Here is a 19,467-nt window from a genome sequence, read left to right on the forward strand (position 1 = left end):
TTTTTCTGATTTTTTAAAGTCTTTATTGTTGAAAGTATTACATATGCTCCCTTCCCCCATCTACCCCCTCCAGCCCACCCCCGACTCCGCCCCAGGCTCTCACCACCCCACTACCTGTGTCCATGGGTTATGCATCCAAGTTCTTTGGCTAATCTCTTCCTGTCCACCACCCACTCCCACCTTCCCTCTGATATTCAACAGTTCGTTCTTTTTTATCCCAGAGCCTTCTAGGGATACCACCATCTTCTCAGGGGGGCCAGACTCTACAACGGGTGAGTAAGGCGTCCTCCTCCCTGGACCTTCCTTCTCCCCACCCCTGTGTCTTTATCTAAAGCTCACTGCTTTCCCTATATGGAAGTGATAGTTCTGGGATCTTGGGGCCCGATACACCCCATGTGAAGGGGAGGGGAAGGCATAGTATATGGAGCTCAGACTGGGGAAGGTTGAGGTCGTCTAGAGGATCAGAGTAAGATCCATTCCACCTCCACCCCTTAGAGTAGCCTTTTCTCCCACAATCAGCCAAACAATTAGGGAGTGTCTGTGTAGGGGGCGGGTTGCATCCGAGGCCTGATGATGGAAGAGGTTATATTCAGGGAACTGGGCTTATCTGACCCTGGGGGAGGGGGAGGGGCCCTCCAGGACAGAGGTTGGCATCCCAGTGAGCAGAGAATAACAGGACCTCAGGTGAGGGAGTACCATTATGAGAAGTCCACGATGGGGCGCCCGATTCTCTTCATTCCCCAGGCCTCGCCCATCAGGACTACACCAGGGGGAACCTGGTCCGGATATGCCTCGGGGCTGCGATTCTCATACTCCTGGCGGGCATCCTGGTAGAAGACTGGCACAGCCGGAAGAAATTCCCGCTGCGCTGGGTCCCGGCTGTCCACAGGCCGCTCCCGCCCCTCCCACAGGCCCCGAAGTCACAGAGTGGTCAGGACGGGGGTCGACCAGCTGGCCATCCCCAGGGTTTGCCACCATCAGAACCTTAAGACATGGTTGTATCAAAGAGGTCATGAGAGCAGGGAGGGGACTTGGTGTGTGTGTGTGTGTGTGTGTGTGTGTGTGTGTGTATGTATATGTGTGTGTGTCTTCTTGGTGCTCCGTCAAGGAGCTGTTGAGTCAGTGTCTATTTGGCTTTCTGATTGCTTCTCAGCCTTTAAGGTCAAGTGCACTTGGCTTTCTGTTGATTAACCAAAGAACTTATCTACACTAATAAAAGAGAAACATGCAAATTGACAATCACTCTGCTACGCCCACCAGCCAATCAGGAGGGAATATGCAAATTAGAAGGACAAAGATGGTGGCCGCCCAGCTGCTCCAGGCATGGAGTGGCTGGGTGGGGCAGGACGCCTGCTATGAGAGGGAGGGCGGGGGGTGGGGCGGCGAAGGGATCTACAGGAGCGGCACTCTGGCTGCAGTGAAGACGAAGACTGCAGACTCCGGAGTCTGCAGCGAAGACCAAGAAGGCGGACTCCGGCCAGAGCGAAGGCCTGGGTCCCGGGTGCCGGAGGAAAACCGGTGCTGGAAGCCAAGGGAAGGAAGGCCTATTGCATGAATCTCTTCATGCAACGGGCCTCTAGTATGCATATATGCATTGCTCATAGACAGACAATAGGGTAATGAAAGGCTGGGTGGGAACTGGGTGAAGAGGAGCAATGGGGGGGGGAATGGAGGACACCTGTAAGACTCTCAACAATAAAGTTAAAAAAAAAAAAGAGAACTCCCTCTGCTTGGGACGGAAAAGAATCAAACCAGCAACCCCTCATCTGCTGGCCAATGCTCTATCCACTGAGCCAAACCGGCTAGGGCTAGTCACTGATGTCTTGCACATTGAGGCTCTTACAACTTCCTCACCGCAACATCATACTTTCCCCCCTTTTTTTCCAAATGTTTTCATTGATTTTTAGATAGAGAAATGGAGAGGAGGATGGAAACACTGATTAGAGAGAAACATCGATTGGCTACCCCCTGCACACCCCTCTACTGGGGATGGAGCCCACCACCCACCCGGGCATGTGCCCTGACCGGGATTCGAACCAGTGACCTCTTGGTGCACGGGAGGATGCTCAATCCACTAAGCCACTGGCCGGGCTCCCTCTTTCTTCAGCCTTCTCTCAGGTGGCTCCTGGGTGGACCTCTGCGTCTGGTCTGACTCTGTCAATGAATACAACCTCCTCCACAAGTGCTTTCACCTTTATTTCTCTTGATAAACTCGTGATAGGGGCAGCTCATCGTAACAGGATTAAGTGACACGGGCGTGTTTTGTGTAAGGGGGAGAGTGCAACCACGGCTCAGAGCCCATCGGGTCCAGCAACTCCTGTCGCTGAGCGGGCTCACGGTAAGCTCACCCTCACCTCAAAGATCCGTGGGGTCAACGGGACAAGGAATGACTCGAGGGCGGGGGAGATTCAGAAAATGAAGTCCGCAGAAGAAGGCCTGTTATTTTTGGGCTCCTCGTTGTCCCTCTCAATGGTCAGCTTTGGGTTTCCCTCTTTGATTTCTTCCAGCAGCTTCTGGATTTGGGCGTCAGAATGATCCATCTTCAACCTGGGGGCGTGGTGGGGGGGGAAATCGAAGGTTCCTTGTGGCTTCAAGGAGACTCATTCCAGACCCCCCAAGCGCCCGCACGTCTCATGCGTTAGGGATTTTCAGTGAAGGGACCGCCTTTATGCTGCCAAGTAGAGTTCCATATCGACTTGATAGGGAAAACATATGGTTATCAGGCGACCCTCCTGATGGCATAAAGCCACTGGCGAGCTTTGGGTGCTCGGAGGTTCTTGGGTGATTTTCACGTCCTCCTTGGTGTGGGAGATGGAATTGACGCATGTGCCTGTGACATGGCTCTAACACCTGCCCGCTCCATACCTCACTGCCAACTTCTGCTACGTGGGTGGATCCATACCTCACTCTGTCAACTTCTGCTGTGTAGGTGGATCCATACCTCACTCTGTCAACTTCTGCTGTGTAGGTGGATCCATACCTCACTCTGCCAACTTCTGCTACGTAGATGGACCCAGGATGAGACAGACAGACTCAAGCCAAGTCAGCCAGACCAGCTTTTTATCCCCCTTTGGCTACATGATGCTATCTAATGACCATGCTTTTTAAAATTTTATAAATTTTATTAATCCTTACCTGAGGGTATTTTTTCCATTGATTTTTTTATCGAGAGAGGGAGGGAGGGAGTAGGAGAGAGAGAGAGAGAGAGAGAGAGAAACATCAATATGAGAGAGACACATTGATTGGTTGCCTCCCACACACACCCAGACCTGGGCCAGGGATCGAACCTGCAACCCAGGCACATGCCCTTAACTGGGAATCAAACCTGAGACCCTTCAGTGATGCTATAACCACTGAGAAACACCATCCAGGGCTAATCATGCTTTATTTAACCTTTTATGATTGACAGCGGCCCCATTTCTAAGATTCACCCCTTGGTAACTATGGTAACTATCGAGCCCGAAACCCCGGTTATAGCCCCTGACCGGGAATCGAACCGTGACTTCCTGGTTTATGGGTCTAATCAAGAGAAGGAATCGACAGACAAATTATCTGGTGACCGAACATCAATGGATTAAAACTGAACGTTAGTGACATACGTGCCTACAAGGAATCCTGTCATCGCTGCTCCCCTAAAATCTACAATCATGGCGCAAACACTGGGTCATAGGAGGGTCATACCTGAGTTTCTGCAGAGGGCAACTCTGAAGTTTCAGGACATCACCCAGCATCTTTATCCCGCTGTACTCCAAGGAATTCTGGCCCAGGTCCAGACTGACGAGGTGCTGGTTGCTGCTAAGGGCCGACGAGAGGTCTATACAACTAAATGGGGTAATGGCACACCCCCATAACCTGTAGGCGAAACACAAAAATCCATTCATTCATTCATTCATTCACTCATTCATTCAACCAGTGCTTATTGATACTGTCCCATATGCCAGGCACACTGTTGGGTGCTGGGGATCCAACAGTGACCCACACGAGTCTCCTCCCTCCGAGTTTGGCAATAGGGAACAGAGCAATGAATCTAGTGTGCCATATACTACAAGTCCAACATAAAAGAGGGTTATGAAGCATAAGGGGTGAAGGGAGAAGCTGGGGGTGCTCACTGCCATGGCTGAGGAAGACCTGAAGGGTTAAAGAGAATGAGCCATATGGAGAGCTGGAGGAGAAGCCCTCCAGGCAGAGCAATAGCTTGTGCAAAGGTCCTGAGGTTGCATCTGCTTGTTAGCATGTAAAGCAACATCAAGGCAGTCGTGTTGAGTGAGCCAGGAAGGGCTGTAGGTGATGTCACAGATAAGCCAGGGAGGACTGCAGGGGGTGTCCCAGATAAGAGGGAGCCAGCTCGAAGAAGGCCCTGAGGTCTTGGTAAACTTAGGATTTTACTCGGAAGGAGATGGGGAAGCACGGAGGGTGTTGATCAGAAGGGTGAGGAAAGTTACACCTTCGAAGGCAGTCTTATGGTTGGTTGGAAAACTGTAGGGGACAAAGAAGGCAGGATTCAGACTGATTTGAAAACTCTACCATAACCCACATGTTACCAGTATGTGTGTGTGTGTGGGGGTAGAGAACAGATCTAGATATCTGGAAGGGGGGGTAGCATGATTTCAACAAGGATTCTATTTGAAACTTGAACTTATTGATTCCAGAGGGAGAAAGGGGGGAGGGAGAGAGAGGGAGAGGGAGAGAGAGAGAGAGAGAGAGACTGAGAGATTTGTTGTTCTACTTATTCATGCATTCATGCGTTGATTCTTGATTGAAACTACAACATTGGCATACGGAAGATGATGCTCTAACCAACTGAGCTACCCAGCCAAGGCTATTCTAGAGGCCTTTTAAAATACATAATTGATTAAAAAATATCCTTGCCCTAACCGGTTTGACTCAGTGGATAGAGCGTCGGCCTGAAAGGTTCCAGGTTCGATTCCAATCAAGGGCATGTACCTTGGTTGTGGGCACATCCCCAGTAGGAGGTGTGCAGGAGGCAGCTGATCGATGTTTCTCTCTCATCAGTATTTCTAACTCTCCCTCTCCCTTCCTCTCAGTAAAAAAGCAATAGAATATATTTAAAAAAATATCCTTGTTGTTGAAAGTATTACATAAGCCCTCCCTTTTCCCCCCATTGACCGCTTCTAGCTCCCCTGCCCCCACCCCAGCCTTTACCATCCTCCATGTGCTTTTTATTATGAGCACATGGCACAATAACATGCCTACATATCTCAATATTGTCATCAATAGAGCAGGGGATGGGAGGGGAGGGAGATTGCCACACGGATATTTCATTTCAGATGCAGATTCAAGTACAAAAACCATGAACTGACCAGAGACGTCTGAGGTGACACAGGGGTTTCTTCAGAGCCTCACACAGAAACTTCACCCCGGTGATTCCGATGTGGTTCAGCCCCAGGTCCAAGTGCGTGAGCCTGGAGCTTTCTTGGAGAAGCGCGGAGAGGGTGATGCAGCCGTCGCTGGTTATGCTGCAGTGGAACAGCCTGGAGATCAAGCGCAGGAAGGAAGGAAAAAACAACACAAAACTGTTAGTTCTCATGGGTGTGATGCAACCAAACCATGATCGACAAGCTCAAGCCATGGCTGCAGATTCAATCCCTGGCCCAGGTTGGGGCATGTGCAGGAGGCAACCAATAAAAAAAAATACTTATTTTAAAAATATTTTTATTGATTTCAGAGAGGAAGAGAGAGGGAGAGGGAGAGAGAGAGAGAGAGAGAGAGAGAGAGAGAGAAACATCAATGATGAGAGAAAATCATGGATCGGCTGCCTCCTGCACACACCCTACTGGGGATGGAGCCCACACCTGGGCATGTGCCCTTGACCGGAATCAAACCTGGGACCCTTCAGTCCGCAGGCCAACACTCTATCCACTGAGCCAAACCAGCTAGGGCTGGACATCAATTCTACAACACATCATCTGTACATTGTATTGTGTGTTCACCCCCGCAAGTTGAGTCTCCTTCCATCACCACTTATCCCCCCTTTACCCTCTTCTACTTCCCCCACCTCCCCTCTAGCTCTCACCAAACTGTTGTCTGTGTCCATGAGTCTTTTTTTTCTTCTTTGCTCAATCCCTTCGCCCTTCTCATTCAGCACCCAGCCCCCTCCCCTCTGACAGCTGTCCAACTGTTCTCTGTATCCAGGTATCTGTCTCCACTCTGAGTTTATTTTGTTCTTTTGATTTATGTTGCTTTAAGCTACTTAGTTTGGGGTCATTTGTTACAGACGCCCTGGAAATCAGGACAGCTGGCCTGTATGACTTCTACTGTAGCCACGGAGCAAAGAATTCCAATTCTACCGTGGCCTGCCACCTTCTACTAGGGCAGTGGTCGGCAAACTCATGAGTCAACAGAGCCAAATATCAACAGCACAACGATTGAAATTTCTTTGGAGAGCCAAATTTTTTACACTTAAATTTCTAACGCCACTTCTTCAAAATAGACTTGCCCAGGCCGTGGGATTTTGTGGAAGAGCCACACTCAAGGGGCCAAAGAGCCGCATGTGGCTCGCGAGCCAGTTTGCTGACCATGGTACTAGGGGAAGTGGCCAACTGTATTCCCTAAATCCAGTTACTAGGAAAGTGGTATCTTAGGCATGGAGGGCACACACACACACACACAGACACAGAGACACACAACACACAGACACACAGAGACACGCATGCACACACACACACACACACACACACACACACACACACAGCCAGCGGGGACTTACACCAGGGTCTGTAGCTGACATTCCGTGTAGCTCAAGCCCTCGCACAGAAGTCTCACCCCGTGGTCCCCAAGGTCGTTCTTGGCCAAGCACAGGTGTGTCAGCCTCTGGTTGACCATCAAAGTGGAGGCGAGCTCCTTGCAATAGGCGGCTGTAAGGTGACAGTTTTCCAGCCTGTGGTAGGGGGAAGCACCACACACACCCACGGTCAGATGGTGAGAACGATCCCGAAGCCCAACCTTCTCGGCTGAGAGCTCTCCTTGTTGTCAGCAGGGCTGAGTCATCTGGGACGGCTAAAAAGCATCTCCCCCAAACCTGAATATTATTGCTTGCTGCCAGACAGCTCAGGGCATTTTAATCTGCATGTTATTGCCTCCTGTTGGCCAAACACCTGAACAGCTGTAGGCTATTCCCCAGTCTGACAATGCTTCTGTAAACCCTACCCTTTGAAACCTTACCTTTTATTTTAATTAAAAAAAATATATTTTATTGATTTTTTTACAGAGAGGAAGGGAGAGGGACAGAGAGTTAGAAACATCAATGAGAGAGAAACATCGATCTGCTGCCTCCTGTACACCTCCTACCAGGGATGTACCCGCAACCAAGGTACATGCCCTTGACTGGAACCAAACATGGGACCCTTCAGTCCGCAGGCCGACGCTCCATCTACTGAGTCAAACCAGTCAGGGCTGAAACCTTACCTTTTAAAGTGTATGTCTCCACCTTGCCTTAGGACAAATTTGTTCATAAAAGCAGGGTCCTGAGTCAAGGAGGGAGTCTTTTAGCTTCTTTAGCTGAAGCTCCACTGACCCCCAAAGCCTTTTATTTTTTTAAATATATTTTATTGATTTTTTACAGAGAGGAAGGGAGAGGGTGAGAGAGTTAGAAACATTGATGAGAGAGAAACATCAATCAGCTGCCTCCTGCACACCCCCTACTGGGGATGTGCACACACCAAGGTACATGCCCTTGACCGGAATCGAACCTGGGACCCTTGAGTCCGCAGGCTGATGCTCTATCCACTGAGCCAAACCGGTCAGGGCCCCAATGCCTTTTAAAACTATCTCGTCCTTGGACTCCTTATTGAATCTACGCATCAGCTCCTTTCTCCAGATTGCTGAACCCTTTGTAATGCTGGGACAAGAACCCTGGCTCTTGTTCATCCCCTACCCTCTCTTGCCGATCACATACGTGATCACAGTCACGAAGAGACAGGAGTGAGAGAGAAGAGTGAGATGCATGAGACCCAAAATGGGAACCAAGTGTCTACCTCAGTAGGTTGCCCAGCAAATATGGGTGTTACCGTCGCTCTTCTCTATGTGGTCTCAGATCTAAAAAAAAATGAAGATGCCCCGTGGGAAAAGAGGAGACACTCACGACAGCCTCTGTAGGATGCACTTGGGGTGTCTCAAAGTCATGTACAGCAGCTTGGCGCTCTCGTCCTGGAACTCATTGGCCGTGAGGTTCAAGCACGTGAGGGAATGGTTCGTCTCGAGGGAGGTGGCAAGATCAGCCCACTGCTGGGCGGTGGCAGAACAAGACACCAACCTGCAGGAGACATGGGAGGATGTCACCCTGGAGAAACAAACCCTGGACTGTGGCCCCCCCCCCCCTTCATTCCTCACTCCACTCCGTGATGTGACACCCTGGACCACACGGTCTGGAGTCGTGGCTGTCACCGTGTGGTCCCAGGACCACCTGCATCACCACCGTTCGGCAACCGGCTGGAAGTGGAAAACTCCAGAAACGCTGGGTGTAGGGCCCAGGGATCTGTGTTTTCAGGTGTCCTGCAATCATCACCCGGAAGATGAGGTAAAGCAAATTCTTGGGTCATATACCCAGAACCTGACTGAGAAGATCTTGGTGGGACCCAAGAATTTGGATTTTGAGAAGTTCCCAGGTAGCCCTGGCTGGGTGGCTCAGTTGGTTAGAGCGTTGTCCCGATATTGCCAAGGTTGAGTGTTTGATTCCCCGGTCAGGGAAATCAACCGATGAGTGCATAAATAAGTGGAACAACAAATCAATGTTTCTCTTCCTCTTCCCCTTCCTTTCTCTCTAAAAAAAAAAAAAATCAATAAAAAATTAAAAAAATGGCACCCACATTCAATTCCTGGAAATGAATATTCTTTTTATAAAACAAATATATTTTATTGATTTTTTTTACAGAGAGGAAGAGGTATAGAGAGTTAGAAACATCAATGAGAGATAAACATCGATCAGCTGCCTCTTGCACACTCCCTACTAGGGATGTGCCCACAACCAAGGTACATGCCCTTGATCAGAATCGAACCTGGGACCCTTCAGTCCGCAGGCCGACACTCTGTCTACTGAGCCAAACCGGTTAGTGCGGAAATGAATGTTCTTATTATGGTGCAATGGAATTTCACTGGATGTGTATCTCATGGCCTTTGGGGGCAGGTTTCTAAAAAAATTTGGTTCTTGCCCTGGCCAGGTGCCTCAGTTGGTTGAAACGTTATCCCATACACAGAAAATGTTGTGGGTTTGATCCTGTCAGGGTGTATACAGGAGGCAACCCATCAATGTTTCTCTCTCACCTCTATCTCTCGTTCTCTCTCTCAAAATCAATAAAAACATATCCGTGGGTGAGGATATCCTGGTTCTTCCATTTACTATGCATGAAAATGTGGTCAAGTTACTTAAATTTATGAAACCTCATTCCCATCTTTAAATTGGGAATAAGTCATACCCTCACATGATAATTTGCATGAAATGCCAAGCGGAGTGGATGTCACATAGCTTACATTCATGAAAATTCAGTGAAAACACATTCCTCTCTTCAGAGTCTCAACTGCAATAGAGGAACCAAAGTTAACTAGGGACTTGGAACACAAACTAGAACATTAACTGCTTCTGATGAAATAAGCCAAACATAGAATCTTCTCCTTCCACTTTGGGTATCTGTTTATCCATCGAGAAACAAATTAGGGACCCAAATCTTGCAGCGACACAATGTATTTTCCTGTGAATCCTCGCGGGAAAGAGAAAGGAAGGTCACTTGGAATGATCAACAATGACAGTACCTACTATTGAATGTGTATGTGCTTGGGCGTGGTTTCATTCCACCCTCAAGTCCTTGTGAGATGGGCGTTATTCTATCCTACCGATGGGGAGAAGACCTGTTCAATAGCCCAAGACTCTTTCAGTAAAGGAAGAGCCATAATTTGAGACCAAGAGGTTACATTAAACTGTGTTTCTGTTACTACTCAAATGTGGTCACGTGAGGGCCAATGGAACCCGATGATGAGTGATGACCACACAGAGAACTTCCCAAGGGGAGGTCTCTCAAACCAGAGGGGTACCAGGAAAGGGAACACCCCGTGTTCCCGAAGGGTCCTTTCGTGCAAAAATAAGGCCAGTAGCCCTAGCTGGTTTGGCTCAGTGGATAGAGCATCACTCCCTGGCCCAGGCCCTGGTCAGGGCTCATGCAGAAGACAACCAATCGATGTGTTTCTCTCACATCGATATTCCTCTCTGTCTTTCCCTCTCTCTTCCACTCTCTCTAAAAGTTAATGGAAAAAATATCCTTGGGTGAGGATTTAAAACAAAAAGGAAAAAGAAAAAGAAAAAAGGCCAGTAGCTGTTATTCTGAATCATGATGTAGAGAGACATGAGCCACAAACAAATGCTATCTGACAGAGGATGACAGCTCTAAGTTACCTGGGAGTTTGTTCGGACTCAGAGTTATTATGCACAGTTGTCCGAGTTGTCCAGTGATCAACACAAGTGGAAACTAAACTCCAGCTCTCTTTCTATTCTGAGATGTGTACTCTGAGTGGTTCTGATACTGTTGTAATTAGCTAGTTATTAATAACTAGAAGCCCAGTGCATGAAATTCGTGCACTGGGGGGGGGCGGTGTCCCTCAGCCCAGCCTGCACCCTCTTATAGTCTAGGATCCCTTGCACATGACCGCCTGTCTACTTGCTCTTTACCGTTCGGCTCGCTGCTCCTAAGCACTGCTGTGGATACGGGGCAGGCTCCCGCCACCACCACTGTGCTCACCAGCCATGAGCCCAGCTTCTGGCTCAGCAGCTGCTCCCCCTGTGGGAGCACACTGACCACCAGGGGTAAGCTCCTGCATGGAGCATCTGCCCCTGGTGGTCAGTGCACATCATAGCGACTGGCTGTTCCGGTCATTCCACCGTAATGGTCGTTTCAGTTTTTATTGTATAGATAGGAAAGGAGCAAAGGGGAAAGCCAGGCATAAGCATGGCCATTTGGCCATCTTCACCAGGGAGCTGCAATTTCACACTCCCCAGGGAACCACCGGTCCATTCCCTCCAGAACACTGGGGGAAGGGGGCCAAAAAAGGGGAGGCAGACACAAGCCCAGTGAAGTTGGGGTGACATAAGAAGGTACTTGCCTGTCAGTCAAACCTGGGGACAGAGATGGTTGGCCAGAACAGGCATGGCCACTACAAACCCATAAAAATTGAGGGACACATAATCCCCCAAACAAGGGGGTTCTCTCTCATGTTGCTCTCGACTCTTGGCTTGTGGGGCTTTTTCGCCCCGGCTTCTTTGCATTTGCCTGTGTTTCCTCCGTAGCCATGTGGCCCTGGGGAGACCACATGCAACGCACCTGGAGACTACAGCTGGGAACACAGGCTAAGCCGGCCTGACGCGGGACCGACACTGCTCCAGCATGGAATGGAAGCTCTGATCACTGACTGATTCTAGCCCCACTGAAGTCACAGAGACACTTGTGATTCCATGGAAATGAAGCTTTCTATGCCCTGGCCGGCGTGGCTCAGTAGTTAGAGCGTTGGCCTGTGCACCAGAGAGCCGAGGGTTCGATTCCTGTTCAAGGGCAGGTACCCAGTTGGCAGGTTCAATCCCCAATCCTATCGGCGCACGTGTGGGAGGCAACCAATCAATGTGTCTCTCTCGCATCGATGTTTTTTTTTTTCTCTCTCTCTCTCCCCCCTCCCTTTCCCTTCCTTTCCCTCTCTAAAAATCAATGGGAAAAATATCCTTGGGTGAGGATTAAAAAAAATAATAATAAAGCTTTCTTTTTTTTTTCTTGTTAATCCTCACCAGAGAAATTTTTCCATTGATTTTTAGTGAATGTGGAAGAGAGAGGGAAATACACATTGATGTGAGAGAAACACATCAACTGGTTGCCTCCTGCATGAGCCCTGACCAGGGCTCGGGCCGGAAAAAGCCTGCAACTAAGTACGTGTCCTTGATCGCAATCAAATCTGGGACCCTTCGGTCCACAGGCCGACACTCTGTTCACTGATCCAGACTGGCCAGGGCAATAATAATAAAGCTTTCTACACTATCTCGTCCTCCGATGGGGGCCTCTAGAAATTCTTATTCCAGTGGTTCTCCAACAACCCCACCTCTACTGGGAACAGTACTGTTCCTAATCAGAATAAGAGATTCCCCCACTCCCCCGACAATTTATGCAGAATTGCTGTATAGGCACGTGGGAGCTGTCTTCATATGTGGTGGGGTCTCTGTGGTGGCGAGATGTACCTGAGATATTGCAGATTACACTTTGGGTGAAGCAAGACCCCACACAGAATGGGAAGCATGTTATTCTGGTCACTTCCTTCAAGGGTCAGGTGCGTGAGAGTCTCGTAACCACCAAGAATGATGCAGAAGTTCCGGTAAGCATCGGCGGGGGAGACATTTCGGAGGCTAGGGCAGAGAAAACAAAGGTGAGCTCTTGCACCTCTCCTGCACACGCATGGACACAGGGCTGCCGTATGTTTACACGTTAGAAACAAATTTCTTCTCATAGTTTCACCTTTACCGAGGTATTGCCAACAAATAAAAATTATACATATTTAAGGCCTATGATGTAATGTGTTGGACTTAATGCTTTTTAAAAAATATATTTTAATTGATTTCAGAGAGGAAGGGAAAGGGAGAGAGAGCTAGAAATGATGAGAGAGAATCATTGATCGGCTGCCTCCTGCAAGCCCACCTACTGGGGATCAAGCCTGCAACCCAGGCATGTGCCCTTGACTGGAATTGAACCTGGGACGTTTCAATCCGCAGCCGACGCTCTATCCACTGAGCCAAACCAGCCAGGACATGGACTTCATGCTTTGATAGACATGTACCTGGTGAGATCGTCACCACCATCAAGCTAATTAGCATATCTGTCACCTCTCACAGTCACCACTTCCTTTCTTTGTTTTGTGGTGAGACCACTTAAGATCAAATCTCTTTAGTCTTCTAGAGCTTATTCATCTCGCATGTCTGAAACTCTGTACCCCTGACTAACATCACATTTTAGAAACGATTAGACACTTCAATTTATTTATTTTTTTAATCCTCACCTGAGGATATTTCCCCTCCATTGATCTTTAGAGAGAGTTGAAGGGAGGGAAGAGGGGGAGAGAGAGAGAGAGAGAAAGAGAGAGTGAGGAAGAGAGAGAGAGACATATCAACTGGTTGCCTCCCACATCCGCCCCGACTGGGGCTGGGGATGGAACCTGTAATTGAGGTGCATGCCCTTGACCAGAAATTGAACCCGTGACCCTGTGGTGCAGGGGTTGATGCTCTAATCACTGAGCAAAATCAGCCAGGGTGCTTTTAAAAAAAAAAAATCTTCCCTTTAGAATATGTATTTTTCATTGATTCTAGGGAGAGTGGAAGGGAGAGAGGAAGAGAGAGAGAGAAAGAGAGAGAAGAGGAGAGGAAGAGAGAGAGAGAGGAGAGAGAGAGAGAGAGAGAGAGAGAGAGAGAGAGAGAGAGAAACATTGATAGGCTGCCTCCCAAATACTCCCTGACCGAGGATCGAACCCATGACCCTTCAGTGCACGAGATGATGCTCTAATCAGCAGAGCCACCCTGGCCAGGGCGACAGCTCCAATGTTCGTTATCTCAAGCTTTTGCCAAAGGGCAGTCAGTCGCTCCAGACAAGAGCTGTTCTATAGCTTTCTTTCTTTTTATTAAATTTATTGCCCTGGCTGGGGGGCTCAGGTGGTGGGAGTGTTGTCCCATACACCAAAGAGTGGCGGGTTCGATCCCAGTCAGGGCACATACAAGAATCCACCAATGAATGCATCAATATGTGGAACAACATATTAATGTCTCTCTCTCTCTCTCTCTCTCTCTCTCTCTCTCTCAAATCAATCAGTCAATCAATCAAAACAGTAAGTACAAAGTTTGAGTTTTGGAGATAAATGGTGGCAATGGTTGCACAACAGGAACGTAATGAATTCCACCCAACTGTGCTATTCCCAATGGTTAAGATGGTTCTTTTTATGATATGCACATTTCACCACAGTAAAAAACTGGAAACATTTCTTTATATGATTCAGGAGACAAATTTAAGGACTGGACTTTCTCCATTTCTTGTGGTTGGAAGCGGGGTTACCAGAACTCAAAGACGGCTCCATAAGGCTCCGACACGCCCTTGGGCTTGTAACCCCGGGGTTCGCTTCTACTTACACCACTTTCTGGAGGCTGCAGGGCACAGAGGCGATTTTTTCACAAAGAATCCCGACCGACGAGGCACTGAGGGAGCTCTGGCTGACGTCCAGGAAGACCAGGTCCTTGGAGCCGAGCACGGCGCAAAGGTCCACCCAGAAGGGAAGCAGGTGCTGGTCACTCCGGGACCTACAGCGACGCGACAAGGGAGGGGATTTTCCAGCACTGCTGAGCGAGGACCCACATTTGTCCATCACCCTGGAGGTCCTTAGGGTTGCCCTGGGCACCAACCTTAACGCACAAGTGCAACTCTGAAAGCTGGAGGACGGCCCTGGCCCGGTAGCTCTGCTGGTTAGAGCGTTATCCAGGTACACCAACGTTGCAGGTTTGATCCCCGGGCGGGGCACATAAAGAATCAACGAATGGCCCTGGCCGGTGTGGCTCAGTGGATGGAGCGTCGGCCTCAAGACTGAAGGGTCCCAGGTTGGATTCCGGTCAAGGGCATGTACCTGGGTTGCAGGTGTGATCCCTGGCCCAAGTCAGGGAGGCAACCAATCAATGTGTCTCTCTCATATCAATGATTCTCTCTCTCTCTCTCTCTCTCTCTCTCTCTCTCTCTCTCTCTCTCTCTTTTTCCAAACACATCCTCAGGTGAGAATTAAAACACACACACACACACAAAACCCTGGAGATTATGCCAAGTGAAATAAGCCAGTCAGAGAAAGACAGGTACCATATGATCTCACTTATACGTGGAATCTAATGAACAAAATAAACAGATGAATAAAATAGGCTCAGAGACGCCGAAACTGGTTTGGCTCAGTGGATAGAGCATCGGCCTGCGGACTCAAGGGTCCCGGGTTCGATTCCGGTCAAGGGCATGTACCTTGGTTGCGGGCACATCTCCAGTGGGGGGTGTGCAGGAGGCAGCTGATCGATGTTTCTCTCTCATTGATGTTTCTAACTCTCTATCCCTCTCTCTTCCTCTCTGTAAAAAATCAATAAAATATATTTAAAAAAATAGGCTCAGAGACATGGATGCATGGAACAGACTGAGAAATCTCTGAGGGGAGGGGGTGGAGGGGACAGGAAGAGGTTAACCAAAGAACATACATGCACATATGCAGTGTGGGGAAGGCCTGGGGTGGGGTGGGGGCTGGGTGGAGTGGGGCAAGTCTGTGCGTGTGAAAAAGGGAGACATCTGTAATACTGTGAACAACAACAACAACAACAACACTGCTGAGTTAAAGAAAGGTCCCCACACAAGGTCTCGTTCCACAGCCCCCATTCCAACCAAGACACAAGAAATCGAGGGAGGAACCGGGAGAGAGAGACACACATCAGTGATGAGAGAGAATCATGGATCGGCTGCCTCCTGCACGCCCACTCCTGGGGACAGAGCCTGCAACCCCAGCATGGGCCCTGATGGGGAATCCAACCATGACCTCCTGGCTCATAGGTCAACCCTCAACCACTGAGCTAGGCCCGCCTGAGCTAAAGCCCCCATTGCTAATTTGTAGGTGATTTTTTTTTCAGTTCTTTGATACTTTTTTCATTGCTACATTTCTTTTTTTTGATATATATTTTATTAATTTTTCCAGAGAGAAAGGGAGTGGGATAGAGAGCTAGAAACATTGATAACAGAGAAACACCCATCAGCTGCCTCCTGCACACCTCCTACTGGGGATGTGCCTACAACCAAGGTACATGCCCTTGACCGGAATGGAACCTGGGACCCTTGAGTCCACAGGCTGACGCTCTATCCACTGAGCCACACCAGTCAGGGCCCCCGTTGCTAATTTGAACATCGTGGTATCCGTCTTGAACGGTGAGCTGGCAGGAAGAAATTCTACCAAGAAGAAAATACTGCCCTAGCCGGTTTGGCTCTGTGGACAGAGCTTTGGCCTGCAGACCGGGCCGGAGGCAACCAATCCACGTGTTTCTCTCCCATCGATGTTTCTCTCTCTGTCTCCCTCTCTCTAAAAATCAATGGAAACATATCCTCAGGCGAGGATTAAAAAGAAGAGGAAATACTGACGCTAAGCCACGCCAAGCAGGAGGCTGTCCTCCCCAATGGAGCCTGGCATGAGGCTAAAGGTAAAAACACACACGAGGAAAGGCGAGTCCTTACCGCTCCGCCCACGTGCCTGGCTCCCAGATCCCCTCATTCTCCAGGAAGATCCCCTTCTCCACCTGCAGCGAGAGACTGCGCAGGGCCTGGCTGTGCCTGAGGCAGAAGGACGCTTGCACGAGGTCCCTCTCACTCTGCAGGTGCAGGACCAGCTCCGTGATGGGCGCCAGGGCCTCCCTCACCAGCGCCTCCTCCTGAGACTCATAGAGGCAGCGCATCAGCTCCCTGGTGTCCGCCCTGGAGGAGAAGGGCCAGTCCCTGGCGCGCGTCCCTCGCAGCAGCTCCTGCCTCACGTCCAGGGACACGCGGCAGCCGAACGTGGCCTCCAGCTCCCGGGCCCGCTCCTTGTTGGCGAGGCCGAACAGGAAGTGGCCCACGCGGGTCAGGCTGGGGTTCCGCAGGCGCTCCTCCTTGGAGAGCAGGGCGCGCACGTCCCCGATGTCCTGCGCGCAGCCGCCCGCGTCCCCCGGCCCCGCGCCGTCCAGCAGGTAGAACAGGGCGGCCAGGAACTGCTGGACGCTGAGGTGCAGGAAGGCGTAGCAGCCCTCGCAGTCCGCGTCCGCCTGCAGGACCTTGCCGTCCAGGAACGGGCGCAGGTCGGACTCGCTGACGCCCAGCCGCCCCAGGTCTTGGCCATCGAACAGGGACGTCTGCGCCCAGACGCCCCGGGCGGCCAGGAGGCTCACGGCCTGGAGCGCAGTGGGGAGGCGCGGGGCGGGGCCGGGGCCGGGGGCTGCGGGCGGGCACTGGCCGCACAGGAAGCGCAGGAACAGCGAGGTGGGGGTCCGGCAGGTGGAGGCCGGGTCCTCCCCCTTCTCCAGCTGCCCCTTCAGACACGTGCACACGACCCAGCACACGGCGGGCGCAGCGCCCATGGGGAACAGCGCCGGGCTGCCCTTCATGGCCTGGAAGGCGCGCAGGGCCTGGTCCTGCTGCTCAAAGTGCCTCAGGAAGTAGCCCCTGCGGTCCGCCTCCAGGAAGCCCTCCACCTCGATGAACAGCGGCTGGTCCACCAGGGGCCGCAGCTCCCCCAGGGCCTCGGGGCGCGTGGTGACCAGCAGCGTGGCCTTGGGCAGCAGCTTCCTCTTCAGCAAACTGCCCAGCAGGACGGGCACGGGCTTCGGCTCCTTCCAGTCGCCGCAGATGTCGTGGATGAGGGACCCCGAGGGGACTCGGAGCTCGTTGAAGCCGTCGATGACAACCAGGATCTTCTGGCCCTGGGCGAGGACCTGGGGGCCGGCCTCCTGCGCATCTGGGCACCTCTTAGCCAGGAGCTCCGCGAAAGTGCAGGCGCCCTGGCGTCCCAGCCCCTTGCAGCTGAGGTAGAAGGCGGAGTGGAATGTCTCGGGGAGGTGGTCCTGGGCCCAGTCCAGCATCCACTTCTTGGCCAGCGTGGTTTTCCCCACGCCCGCCGCGCCCTGCAGCACCACCGTGTGCGGGAAGGGCCCGGCCAGCATGTTGGGGTTACAGAAGGGGACCAGTCTCTCATATCTCTGCGTGAACGTAGGGATGTGTTCATTGGCTTCCGGCCAAAGGCTTTTTTTCCAGATGGGCCCGGATGTCTTCCATATATTGCTGTACGTGTCCTGTTGACCTTCAGGGATAGGAGATGGGGGGAGACAGGGTCTAGCTGGTTAATCACTTGGAACAAAGTGCTTTGTGTCAAGTAGGAAAGAAGCACAACACACACACAGACACACACACAGACACAGACACACACACAGACACACACACAGACACACACAGACACCCCCCCCCCACAGAGACACACACAGACACACACACACAGACACACACATACAGACACACACATAGACACACACATACAGACACAGACACCCACACACACAGACACCCCCCCCCCACAAACATAGACACCCACACACAGACACCCACACCCCCCCACACCCGGACACACCCACAGACACACCCACAGACACACCCACACACACAGACACCCCTCCCCCCCCACAGACACACAGACACACACAGACACACACAGACGGGGAAGTGAGGTTTCTAAAGAGCCACCGGATGCCGAGCTCGCTCCAGGGAGATCTGAGACATACCTGGCGTTTCTCCTTCCGAAGTTTCCGTTATGTCTTCTGGGTTGGTGACACTTCCGCCCTGTACTTGAGTGAGCTCTGTAACATAGAAATTAGGGTGAGCTTGCCACAGAACAGGTGTACGTTATAGGCAATAGAATATGACACGGCCCGGATAAAGAATGAATCTTGCCACTTGCGACAGCAGGGATGGGCCTGGAGGGTGCTATGCTCAGTGAAATAAGTCAGACGGAGAAAGACAAATGCCGTATGATGTCACTTATATGTGGAATCTAATGAACAAAATAAACTAACAAAACAATAAAACGGACTCACCCTGGCTAGTTTGGCTCAGTGGATAGAGTGTCGGCCTGTGGACTGAAGGGTCCCAAGTTCGATTCAGGTCAAGGGCACATGCCCCGGTTGTGGGTTCGATCCCCAGTAGGGGGCATGCAGGAGGCAGCCAATCAATGATTTTCTCTCATCATTGATGTTTCTCTCTCTCTCCCTTCCTCTTGAAATCAATAAAAATATATTTAAAAAAACACAACAGACTCACAGATAAAGAGAACAGATTGACACCTGCCAGAGGGGAGGGGGTTTTGGGTCTGGGTGAAAAAGGTGAAGGGATTAAGCCAAACAACAACAACAGTAACACAACCTCATAGACACAGACAACAGTTTGGTGATTACCGGGGGGAAACAGGGTTTGGGGAAAATAGAAGTAAAGGGGAGATAAATGGTGATGGAAGGAGACTTGACTTGGGGTGGTGAACACACAGTACAATATACAGATGATGCGTTGTAGAATTCTACCCCTAAAACTTATATGATTTTATTAACTCACATCACCCCAATATGTTCAATAAAAAAGAAAAGAATGATATTGTAGTAACTTTGTATGGTACCATGTCTCTGGATGATATTGTAGTAACTTTGTATGGTACCTGATCAGGGGGAACATGTCATAAGTTATATAAACATCTAATCACTGTGATGTATACCTGAACCTATATTGTACGTCAACTGTAATTAAAAAATAAAAAGATAGAAAGAATACTTAAAAAAATAGGTGTAGTTACTTCAGTGGAAGTGTGATGATAAAACAGGCTCCAGGGAGTAGAGAATCTAATCTAAATTCTTGGTCTACAAGTTGTGCT

The 19,467-nt window shown here is 50.4% G+C and overlaps 2 protein-coding genes across 2 annotated transcripts in view; one reads left to right on the forward strand and one right to left on the reverse strand.

The window, feature by feature from the left end:
• LOC307096655 (platelet glycoprotein VI-like) overlaps positions 1-989 on the forward strand; it is a gene marked incomplete at both ends in the record, with an annotated part of 5,383 nt that extends 4,394 nt beyond the window's left edge. Inside the window, 2 exon segments of the mRNA XM_079800970.1 lie at positions 222-272; positions 745-989. Coding sequence (XP_079657096.1) covers positions 222-272; positions 745-989 — 296 coding nt within the window.
• Positions 990-2,408: 1,419 nt separating this feature from the next.
• LOC307096656 (NACHT, LRR and PYD domains-containing protein 2-like) lies at positions 2,409-17,856 on the reverse strand (the record flags this gene model as incomplete). Its single annotated transcript, XM_079800971.1, has 8 exons — positions 2,409-2,547; positions 3,682-3,852; positions 5,322-5,492; positions 6,728-6,898; positions 8,102-8,272; positions 12,224-12,388; positions 14,153-14,320; positions 16,263-17,856. Coding segments are annotated over 8 exons (2,750 nt in total), but the record flags the coding sequence as incomplete, so codon positions are not given.
• Between the last annotated feature and the right edge of the window lie 1,611 nt (positions 17,857-19,467).

This window comes from Cnephaeus nilssonii, assembly GCF_951640355.1.
Source record: "Cnephaeus nilssonii genome assembly, contig: SCAFFOLD_192, whole genome shotgun sequence".
Taxonomy (NCBI): domain Eukaryota; kingdom Metazoa; phylum Chordata; class Mammalia; order Chiroptera; family Vespertilionidae; genus Cnephaeus; species Cnephaeus nilssonii.